At 37.0% G+C, this 12,435-nt stretch overlaps 1 protein-coding gene across 2 annotated transcripts in view; it reads left to right on the forward strand.

Annotated features, from left to right (window-relative positions):
* The window catches only part of LOC120518776 (C-C motif chemokine 20-like), a 29,423-nt gene that overhangs the window by 14,838 nt on the left and 2,150 nt on the right, over nucleotides 1–12,435 (forward strand). For both annotated transcript variants that reach the window (XM_039741736.1, XM_039741744.1), the window contains exons 2-4: nucleotides 11,291–11,545; nucleotides 11,853–11,961; nucleotides 12,239–12,316. In XM_039741736.1, coding sequence (XP_039597670.1) covers nucleotides 11,470–11,545; nucleotides 11,853–11,961; nucleotides 12,239–12,316 — 263 coding nt within the window. In that variant the 5' untranslated portion in view covers nucleotides 11,291–11,469. The remainder of the gene's footprint in view (nucleotides 1–11,290; nucleotides 11,546–11,852; nucleotides 11,962–12,238; nucleotides 12,317–12,435) is intronic.

Here is a 12,435-nt window from a genome sequence, read left to right on the forward strand (position 1 = left end):
CGTCGGCGGCCATTTTATACGGGAGGAGCCGGAAGTGGAGGAATGCTGGGAAGGAACTGTGAGGGAGAATGGGACTGCTAACATCAGGAAAGATGGCGGAGGAAGGGTGGAAGTAGACATACTGCGGGAAGGCTTATGATGGCGGAGCATCTCTTTTTCTGGAAGACATTAAAGGAGAAAGGTTAGTACCCCGCCACTCCCTGCCGGCGAAGGTCTTTCGAAGCGGTTTAAGGTCAGTCCGCGGTCTCCTACTCGCGCGTGCGTGACAGGTGTTAATTGTTTTGCTGAATGCGATTGTTTCATATTGTACGACCATCCTGTTTCGCCATCTGGGAAAAGCAAAGGAAAGAGTCAAGGGTCAGCATGTGGCGATGCATTTGACATAAATGACGAATCATGCTTTGCGCTTGGATATACATGAATATCTACTCTGTCTTTGATATCTCTCTCTTTTGAAAGTATTATTGCTGACAATTTGTCACATGTGGGTTTATTGTAAACGCGACTGTGATCTTTCGGATTCATATAGACATCCAAGAAAATGTCTTTGTCCATGTGTTGCTGATAAATTGTAAAGTGTGATACATTTGGATGTATAGACTTGTATCCATTATTGGCCATTTAATATCTATTACTTCGGATCACTCTTTCGATTCTATGTTGCATCACTTTTACGCAATCATAAAGATACACCTGACCAAATTGTGTTTTTTTCTAAATTAAACTTGTTTTAGATGTAATTGTTGTGGGAACACAGATTCTCATAGCGTATGGTCCATCATTGTGTAAATGAAGATTTTTTGCATTGAATGATGCTAATGCGAAACGATTTTTGTAGACGCATATATTTTGCCTGTGGTGTTTGTGGATTTCACTTTTACCAAACAATGAATCTTTTAATTCTTGCGGAAACGTCTCTTCATTGGGAAGCAGCAGACTTTGGCCAAACCAGAATATTAATTCTGTTAGATTTTAGTGCAGAATTTGACACTGTCAGACATGACATTCACTGTCCAGAATGGAGAACATGCTGGGTATCTCTGGCACTTCCCTCCAGTGATTCAAGTCCTATCTGACTGATAGGCAAGAGTTTGTTAGTATTGGCAACAGCAGTTCCAGCTCAGCCCCAATCACACAAGTAGTTCCTCAGGGCTAGTTCCTCGGCCCTCTTCTCCTCTGTATTTATATGCTTCCCCTTGGCCATATAATTCATAGCTATGGACTGGTTTATCATTAATATGCAGATGATACTCAACTCTATTTCAATGTCAAAAGTGCAACTTCATCTGAGTTTTCTCAGCTCACAACTTGCCTCAGTGAAATTTAAACCTGGATGGAGCAGAACTGAACTCCTGCAAATTGTTACTTAAAGCGCTAGTTAAGAAAATAATCTCATCAGACCTTCTTCTGATGCAAGGAATCTTGGTGTCATTTTTGATTCCTCCCATTCTTATTCTGCCCACATAAACCACATTAAGAAACTTTCTTACTTCCACCTCCGTAACATCCCGTGTTCGTTCATTCCTCTCCTTTTCTAATTCTCAGAAACTTGTCCATACTTTGATCACATCCCGCATCGATTATTGTAACTCACTGCTGGCAGGTGCCCCTTCTAATCTTATATCACAGTTCCAGTTGATTCAAAACTCTGCTGCAAGAGTCCTTATACGAACCAGCAACAGAGATGGGGGTAGATTCATACGTGGTGGCATGGATTGTGGACTATCTTACAGACAGACCTCAGTATATGCGTCTTGGGAACTGCAGGTCTAACATTATGGTCAGCAACACAGGAGCTCCGCAGGGGACTGTACTTTCTCTTGTCCTGTTCAGCCTATATACATCAGATTTCCAATACAACTCAGAGTCCTGCCAAGGGCAAAAGTTCACTGATGACACTGCTATTGTAGGCTGCATGAGGAGTGGGCAGGAGGAGGAGTACAGGAAGCTAATCAAGGGCTTGTTAAGTGGTGCGACTCAAACCACCTACAACTGAACACCAGCAAAACCAAGGAGCTGGTGGTGGATTTTAGGAGGACCAGGCCCCCTGATTACTGTAACGCACTCCTCTCAGGACTACCCAAAAAGACATAAATCATTTGCAACGAGTGCAGAATGCAGCTGCTAGAATCCTAACTGGGAAAAGAAAATCCGAACACATTTCTCCAGTTTTGATGTCACTACACTGGTTGCCTGTGTCATTCAGGATTGACTTTAAAATACTGCTTATGGTTTACAAAGCCTTAAATAATCTCGCTCCATCTTATATATCGGAATGCCTGACACGTTATATTCCAAATCGTAACCTTAGATCTTCAAATGAGTGTCTCCTTATAATTCCAAAAGCTAAACTTAAAAGAAGTGGTGAGGCGGCCTTCTGCTGTTATGCACCTAAAATCTGGAATAGCCTGCCAATAGGAATTCGCCAGGCAAATACAGTAGAGCACTTTAAAACACTGCTGAAAACACATTACTTTAACATGGCCTTTTTATAACTTCACTTTAACTTAATCCTGATACTCTGTATGTTCAATTCTTCATAATAACTATTCACAGTGGCTCCAAAATCCGTACTGACCCCAACTCTCTCATCTGTTTGTTTTTCCGTTTCTTACTCAAAGCATCATGATGCACCAACATTGATGGACTGAAAGCCAGAAGTCTACGTGACCATCATCATCAGGTCCTTCCATGAAAACCCTAAATACAAAGAGGACTGTTTGACTTATGTTAGGTAGATTGCCCAGAGGGGACTGGGCGGTCTCTTGGTCTGGAACCCCTACAGATTTTATTTTTTTCTCCAGCCTTTGGAGTTTTTTCTGTTTTTTCTGTCCACCCTGGCCATCGGACCTTACTTTTATTCTATGTTAATTAATGTTGACTTATGTTTATTTTTTTATTGTGTCTTCTATTTTTCTATTCATTTTGTAAAGCACTTTGAGCTACATTTTTTTGTATGAATATGTGCTATATAAATAAATGTTGATTGATTGATTGATTGATTGATTGATTGATCATGGACCCCGTGACCATCAGAGGTGACTGTGTGCAGAGGGTGCAGACCTATAAATATCTGGGAGTACAGCTAGATGATAAATTGGACTGGACTGCTAATACGGATGCTCTGTGCAAGAGAGGACAGAGCCGACTATACTTCCTTAGAAGGCTGGCGTCTTTCAACATCTGTAATAAGATGCTGCAGTTGTTCTATCAGACGGTTGTGGTGAGCGCCCTCTTCTATGTGGTGGTGTGCTGGGGAGGCAGCATAAAGAAGAGGAACACCTCACGCCTTGACAAACTGTTGAGGAAGGCAGGCGTCTATTGTTGGAGCGGAACAGTTTGACATTCGTGGCAGGGTGATGGGCACTGAGCAGGCTCCTATCAATCATGGAGAATCCACTGCATCCACTGAACAGTGTCATCTCCAGACAGAGGAGCAGCTTCAGCGACAGACTGCTGCCAATGGGCTGTCTAATAGGAAGAGTGGATTTTACAATCTGGAGTCAGTGGGGTTTGGAAATCAGGAGATGAGGTGGCCCAAATATTAGTTATAAGTGTGTGTTTATGATAAATATGAACAAGTCATTTTATGGCCAAGAGATTACATTTTGTTCTAGTTTATTCTGCATGAAAAAACAACTTGCAAGCAAACCTATATTTCCCTTTAAACTTATATTTCCCTTTATACTTTAATATGAAATTACCTCCTCGTCACTGTCAGGAAACACTTTGATATTTGGATCTAGTACAACAACAACAACAACATTTATTTATATAGCACATTTTCATACAAATGGTGTAGCTGAAAGTGCTTTGCAAGATGAAGAAAGAAACTTTATATGAAAAAAAATAAGATTAGGCAATACTAAGTAACAAAGAATAAAGTAACGTCAGATGGCCAGGAGGACAGAAAAAAACAAAAAAAAAATTCCATATGGACTGGAGAAAAAAACTAAATATGCAGGGAATCTGAGGGCAAAAGGCCATCCAGCCACCACTGGGCATTCTACTTAACATAAATGATCTAAATCAGTCCTCATGGTTTGCAGGCTTCACATGAAATAATATGATGATGTTGATAATGTGGACATAGTAGTAGTTGGATTATAAGACACTTTCTCATGCTAGTCTGATATACAGTATCATCTTTATGTTCCTTAATGTTTAGTAAACATAAAATAAATGATTGAACCTGGCAGAAATTAGACATGTCAGTAACAGTGTTATGATATGACATAGGGACTATCAAAACTTGACGTGATGCTATTTTGGAAAACTTAGGTGAGCTTTGTTGGCCTGAATGTCTTCTGATTGTCTAGGTTGTTCTAACATTCTATCTATAAGTTTGAAAGTGAAAGCTTCTGTGTTATCTCATCTCTGTAAGACTTCCATATGTGAGCAAGTTACATAGTTAGATACTTTTGTAAATTCGCTTATATAACATTTTAGTGGGAGGAAAATGTGGTTTATGTCGATACTGCACAGGGCGGATTTCCCTATCTTGGTTTTTGTTTTCAAAGATGCTCTTCTGCATACTTTGGTTGTAACAAGCGGTTATTTGGGTTACTGATGCCTTTCTATCAGCTCAAACCAGTCTTGCCATTCATCTCTGACCTCTGCCATCAACAAGGCATTTTTGCCAAGAGAACTGCTGCTTACTGAATATTTTCAGACCATTCTCTGTAAACCCTAGAGATAGTTGTGGGTGAAAACCCCTGTAGATCAGCAACAACAACAACATTTATTTATATAACACATTTTCATACAGATAATGTAGCTCAAAGTGCTTTATATAATGAAGAAAAGAGAAATAAAGGACAAAGTAAGAATTAGAATAAGACAACACTAATTAACATAGAAAAACAGTAAGGTCCGATAGCCAGGGAGTACAGAAACAAAAAAAAAAAAAGAGAAAAAAATAAAATCTGAAGGGGTTCCAGGCCACAACACCACCCAGCCCCCTCTGGGCATTCTACCTAATATAAATGAAACAGTCCACTTTGTATTTAGGGTTCTCATGGAAGGGCTTGATGATGATGGTCATGTTGACTTCCGGCTTTTAATCTATCAATGTAGGAACATTACGGTGCTTTGATTAGTTGGTGGTGGCGCAGGTCGCCACCACAGAAAACCGGGAAAAGAAACAGAAGAGAGAGTAGGGGTTAGTACGGATTCTAGAGCCACCATGAATAGGTATAATAATGAATTGAATATACAGAGTATCAGGATTAAATGAAGGTGAAGTTATCAGAAAGCCATGTTAAAGTAATTTGTTTTCAGCAGTTTTATAAAGTGCTCCACTGTATTAACCTGGTGAATTCCTATTGGCAGGCTACTCCAGATTTTAGGTGCATAACAGCAGAAGGCCGCCTCATCACTTCTTTTAAGTTTAGCTTTTGGAATTCTAAGCAGACACTCATTTTAGGATCTAAGGTTACGATTTGGAACGTAGGGTGTCAGACATTCCGAAATATAAGAGGAGTATAAGGAGTGAGATTATTTAAGGCTTTGTAAACCATAAGCAGTATTTTAAAGTCAATTCTGAATGACACAGGTAACCAGTGTATTGACATCAAAACTGGAGAAATGTGCTCAGATTCTAGCAGCTGCATTCTGCACTAGTTGCAATCGATTGATGTCTTTTTTGAGTAGTCCTGAGAGGAGTGCATTACAGTAAATCTAGACGACTGAAAACAAACACGTGAACTAATTTCTCAGCATCTTTCAATAATATAAGAGGCCTAACTTTAGCTATATTTCTTAAGTGAAAAAATGCTGTCCTAGTGGCCTGATCAATATGCGATTTAAAATTCAGGTTACAATCAACAGTTACCCCTAAAATCTTTACCTCCGTCTTGACTTTTAATCCTAATGCATCAAGTTTATTTCTAATAATCTCATTATCTCCATTATTGCCAATCACTAAAATTTCTGTTTTCTCTTTATTTAGCTTGAGAAAATTACTAGTCATCCAATTAGAAACACAAGTAAGACATTGTGTTAGTGAAATAACTGCATCTGGGTCATCAGGTGCAATTGATAAATACAGCTATGTGTCATATAGCATAGCTGTGGTAGCTCACGTTGTGCCCTGAGATAATCTGACCTAACGGAAGCAGGTAGATTGAGAAGAGCAGCGGACCCAGGATAGAGCCTTGTGGAACACCATATAGAATATCATGTGTATTTGAGTTGTAATTACCACAACTAACAAAGAATTTTCTCCCTGCCAGGTAGGATTCAGACCAATTTAAGACACTGCCAGAGAGGCCCACCCATTGACTAAGGCCATTTCTAAGAATGTTGTGATCAATGGTGTCAAATGTGGCACTCAGATCTAAGAGGATGAGAACAGATACACGGCCTCTGTCTGCATTTACCCGCAAGTCATTTACTACTTTAACGAGTGCAATTTCTGACTGAAATTTATTAAAAATAGCATGTTTATTTGTTAAGCAGTTTCTCATATACTCAGATCAGCCCCCTCTGGTGTTCAAAGTCACTTAAATCACCTTTCTTCACCCTTCTGATGCTTGATTTGAACTTCAGTAGGTAGTCTTGACAACATCTACATAACTCTTTGAGTTGCTGCTATGTGATTGGTTGATTAGATATTTGCTTTAACAAGCAGTTGAACATTTGTACCAAGTGGCTGGTGAGTGTATGTTGTCATAAATTTCATACATTCTGTTCTCCCCAGTAAGCCAAATTCATTTCATTAAGAATTAGGTTTAATGTCAAAAACTACAATGAATAATATAACAGCCATAGTTTGTCATTTAATACAATTTGAGAACTGCGTACTGTATATTTTTAATTACATTTTATAATTCAATTAATTAACCGTGAAACTCATTTTCATATGTACATTATAATACTAGTTTACACACTACACACTAGTTGAAAATTAATCTTTGATGTGGTTTGAAAATTCTTCCACACTTTCCCAGTTCATTCATGCCTGATAAGTACTCTGTGGTCTCACAGTGCTCAAACATACAAGGCTCAGATTTAATCTCAGAAGGAGCAATCTTTTTGTTAATCTTTAGTGGTCAGTCAGAGCTACATGGAGTGTCAGCTAGCTAAGTATACCAAAATATTTTTATTTCAAAGTAATCTAGCTACAGTTTGACAGCTATTGGCTGACATATTTGATTTGGCCAGGCTACATTCCCAGCCAAAACAAAAATGTAAAGCACCTCCTTAGTGTTTTTTTTCTTTGAGTTGCAAATGTTGTACAGTCTGATCAACCATTTGACAATAAGTGAATATTCTGAGCAATTATTGGGACTTCTAAATGGACAGTACTGCCATGATCTGACAATAGTTTTTCATTCTTTATAGCCATTCCTTTGCATTTAAAAATCACCAAGGGATCATTTGGGGTTTTGAAGGCCAAGTTAGTGATCACATTTTTCTATAACTCCATTTTGTTTGTAGTGTTTTGGTTTTCTTTGGTCTGGTTGCCAAACTGTTGTTAGGTAAGGTTAACCGGAAGTATGCCGTGAACAAAAGTTCCAGGTCTAAATTATTAAAGTCAACATTTTATACTTTTTGGTCATCCCATCTGGCATTTATTGATTAGTCTTACCTGGTATTGTGACTACAAATTCACTTTTAAACTAAAGTTTTGTCTTACACTTTGGTTACTTGTACAATTTTACTGGCTTCAGATCCTCCTTGAATTGTTTATTTCACTTGGTTTAATTTCTTTGTCTTGTTTAAAAGATTTATTCAACTCCCTAATATCACTCTTGGCACTTTTGTGAGTTTGACTCTTGACCTGAATATTAAAATATCACAGCTGTCACATTGTGCAGTCAGTACAAAATGCAGGTTTCATATAAAAAACTAGGCCTCAGAATTTTATGAAGGCCTAGAAAGCACAAAGTAAGCTTGGTCTCCAAATGTTATTATTTCCTGTACTCAATAGGTAAAACCTGCCCAGTTATTATGTCATCCCAGACAGCCAGCACCACTACACTCAGGTGATGGCCTACTCAGAGCTAAAATGGGGCCTGTTTTTAAAAGTTCAAAATGGATTTTAAATGTTCCAAGAAAATAACAATAAAAGAATCTGGGTAAAAATTAGCCCAGAGCAAACAATTCCCAGTTTAAAAATCCAATAATCATAACAACATCACACAAAAGCAAAATATCTGTAATCCAGAAAAACAGTATTGACAATAGAGGCTGCTCCCCAGCTTCAAATATATAGGCTGAGGGTAATCATTCTATAGCAACATCAGGTTGGTCTTGCCTCCTGGGTGTTAGGAACTGGAATTGGAGTCCCAAAGCATGTACGTCTCAAAATCTCTTCTAAAAACAACTACTAGAGAGGGATTTACCACCAAACCTTGGTTAGATATAAAGACAGACACTGGATCTTTCTAAAATAAAAGACTGATTTAGAAAAAAAATGCTCTGTAACAAATGGAACCTCCTAGAGCACATAAGGCAGAAGGAGTTGCCTGTAACAAAGGCAATCCAATAGCAAATGAAGGTCCAATACAGTAATCCAATGACATAGTCCAAAACCAGAGCAGAAGGTCAAAAATCCAGAAAATCACAAAAAGCATATAGCACAGCAGAAGACAAACAAACTCACCAATGCTACAGTGCATTCTCAATTAACTACAAGGTACTGTAAGTTATTCTAAAATTTTATAGAGATGAGGGCAGTACCTCACAATGCTGGGCAGGTGTCCTCCCCTCTTGGGGAAACCACCCACAAAACACATGGAATGCAACACAGCCATACATACACAGACAAAATCAAAAGCAAAGAATAATGCATATAATAAACAGAAATATTAACACAAATCAATAATGAACAAAGATGACACAATAAAGGCAGTTGAACCCCAGCCAAGATGGGGATTTTGGCTGAGACATAACACTGGGCTTATTTCCACAAAGTAGAAAGTATATAAGAGAACAACAAAAAATACATACAAACTAAATAATATACAGACCAATATTACCAAACTATATTTAATCAATGAAAACATTAACAAAATAATACATTAAAAAGAGTTAAAAAGATTTGCTATAAGATTTGCTAAAATTGCTAAAACTAAATTAATCCACAATCCAAAGATTAAAAAAAAAGAAGAGATCAAAACCAAAAAACTCAGAAACACAGGATTGCAAGGATAGTATTGTATTTTTTGTCTTTCTTGTTCATTTTTGATTCCTTTGTTTATGTTCATTGTGTTGGTCATTTAGTTGTTATATACTTATATATCATCTTTTATGCGTCATGCGCCAAGGACAGTGGGGCCACCTGCCCATCACAGTCAATTGACTCCCTGCTGAACTTTAAAGGCTGAAGAAAATCCACAGTCTCTGGCAGATGATTATGGTGGTGATTACTTCCTTTGTTTATTGTTCTTGTAATTATAGAGAACTGATGAATTTTTGTGACATTTTTCTCTGCCTGTTGTCCACTCTTGGTTTTGTGTATTGGGAGTGTGTTTGCTTTTATGATTACCTATTCTGAATGTATTGCCTACTGTGCCCTTTTAATTTTTTCTCCTCTGTGCTTTTTTTGCCACAGAGCATTTTTTGTATAAATATATTTTTTGTTTGTTTATATTGGATTTTTGTTGCTCTTTTTTCTGACTAGCTTGGGTATGATTATTTCCCCCCTCTACTGGGCATTTTAAATAATTACTGGGACTAGTGCTTTGGAACTCGACTTTTTAACAGATAAGAACTGAGCAAGACCAGTAGTGAATTAACTCAGCAAAGTACTGGAGCCTCTTAGCCCAATACAAAGTTTGAGGGCAGTTATTTAGCTGCAGTAATATTGGGCCCTGTCCCCTTAGGTGCATTTTACATTTTACTTAACAAAGAACAAAATATATTATTAAATATACAACTAATATAAGATAATAACTTAAGAAAGTAAATAAATAAGACAAACCTCATTAAGAAATAATTTAACATGAACAAAAAGAAAGCATAAATCATTGTTGTGAACTACAAATCCCTAACGCACATAACACCCAAAAATACTTCTTAAATTGCCCTCTCTGGCAGTGATTGGAAGGTGGCCCGGCCTCTCGGGGAAACACCCACAAAACACATGGGACATAACCAAGGCATTAATGCATACATAAAATGAAAAACAAAGAAACAAATAAATATAAGGAATATTCATGCAAAGAAAAGGGACAAAATGAACAAAAAGGACATAAAACAAAGAGGAAGAACCCTGGCTGAAACATGACAATCAATCATTAAGGAATATACAAAGAACAATAAAATAGTCAAACAAAAGAAAGGACACTAAAGCCAGAAATGAAACCCTGGTAATACTATGACATGTGGCACTGTTTTTAAAATAGAAGTATGGCAAAGACATCATGCATTGGATATGGTCAGGTGTTGCCAACTACAATCCTCCCCTGGCCATCTCAAATCTTAATATAAAATGGTAATGCGGAGATGGCTCAAACATGACAACAATTAGACTCAGCATGTTCCAAAAGTTTAAAATTACAGAATTATTCTCCAGACCTGACGTAATCATCTATTCCCCTCTTTAAATGCAATCATGTTTTATTTGAGTAGCATAGAAAATGGATTACTGTTCGCAGATATTATGTTGCTTGTTTAACTGGCTAGTCTCTGAACATTTTGATCCTGTCTTAAAACACTGATCTGGCCTGTTGACAACACCACGCTTCTTCTTTCTTCAACATACATAGGAATTTCCATTTGTTTCATATTAACATAAACTCTCTATACTCCTTTATGTCCACTTTCTCCATCCTATGTTGTTTTCTTTCACTCTCTTACTCAAGATTAATATTTGATCAACACTTCTGTATCTGGGTTAAGCAAATAAATGAATGACTAATTTACTTACAGACTCATCGGTATCATGGCTGACTTTTTAAGCAAATAAATGAATGACGCCTTTACTTACTGACTTGTCTGTATCATGGCTAACTTTTATAGTGAGCTTCATATTCATTTTGCAACTCAGCTGTGCTTCATATAACAGGGAATTACTTGAAATACTTCTCATTTAGGACAACCTTTCAAAACTTTCTTTAACTGACTGTTAGCTGAGGTTGTCAGATTCTTTAATAGCCTGATTAAACATTTCGAATTGAATAGATAAGTTTGTCCAATTCTTTATAATGTAAGATAACTGTGTTTTAGGACTCAGCTTTTATTAAAAAAAAAAAGAAGCATTCGGTGTTAAAGCTAAAACAAAAAGCAGCCTAATATTATTAAGTGACTCATTAGTTCTGTTCACCTTGTTCTTATTATTCAGGTATGTCAGAGGGGAAATATAAAGAGGAAGTTCTTCAGGAAAATTTCTTTGTCCTGTTTTCAAAATGTCCATTACAAGCTATCATGACTGGGAAAAGCCCATTGAGGTGCTATAAAAGCAGGTGTGCTGAAATGACATTTTGACAAAGTCACAACTGACAGAGAGAAGGCACATAGAAGATGGCTAAAGCTGCAGTCCTCGTGGCCTCATTTTTGTTTGTGGCTTTGACTATGTTTTGTGAAGAAGCCACAGCAGGTAGGTGACTGCAAGCAACATTTTTTCTAAAGATTAAATTGTACTTTGCTGATTGTTTTTAAAGAGAATTTCATCGATATTCATTTCAGAGTCTCTTTTTACTTTAATTTTCTGGAAACCCTCTCATTTGGCCAGCATGACAGAAGTATTTGCCTTTCAAAACTGTTAATCCTAAATAGCTGAATAACAGAAATAAGGCAGGATCACGCAATGAATTGAAAGTTGTTTTTGTGCCTGTACTTGCTGTGTTTGCTTTGAATGAGAATGTGTGGCACAGTTTAACTATTATTCTCTCTTTTTGTTAAAGATTATGAAGGCTGTTGTGTCTCCTATTCCAAATACCAGCTGCCTTTCATACGAATTAAGGGCTACTCCATTCAGACACCCAATGATTATTGTGATATTCCTGCAGTTGTGTAAGTGTTGGTTTCATTAAATTAGGCAAATTAATTTTATTGATGATACAAAAAGTTCTATGGTATAACAAAAATACATGTACTGTTAAGTTAAAATGTGTTTTTTAATAACATAATATAACTTATAATAAAATGTGTGTGTAAATGGTTAAAAGGTATTGTAGCATACAATACTTAAAGCCATGTGATACACACTTCCAAATACTTTGAGCTGCATTATTTTGTAACTTTTCAAATAATTCTTTCTGACTAAGCTTGAATTGTTTATTTTGTTCAGGTTCCACACAATAAAGGGCAGACACATTTGTGCCAACCCCAAAGACACATGGGTGGAGATTCGAATTCAGCAACTCATGTAATTACTTTTTATTTGTGTTTTTACCTACAAATGGTCTATCATTTATAACTTTATACAGGCTAAAACTCCAGAATAGTTTATGTATGACATAGCTATAACTGATAAAAATAACTCCT

Source organism: Polypterus senegalus, chromosome 1 (assembly GCF_016835505.1).
Source record: "Polypterus senegalus isolate Bchr_013 chromosome 1, ASM1683550v1, whole genome shotgun sequence".
NCBI classification, from domain to species: domain Eukaryota; kingdom Metazoa; phylum Chordata; class Cladistia; order Polypteriformes; family Polypteridae; genus Polypterus; species Polypterus senegalus.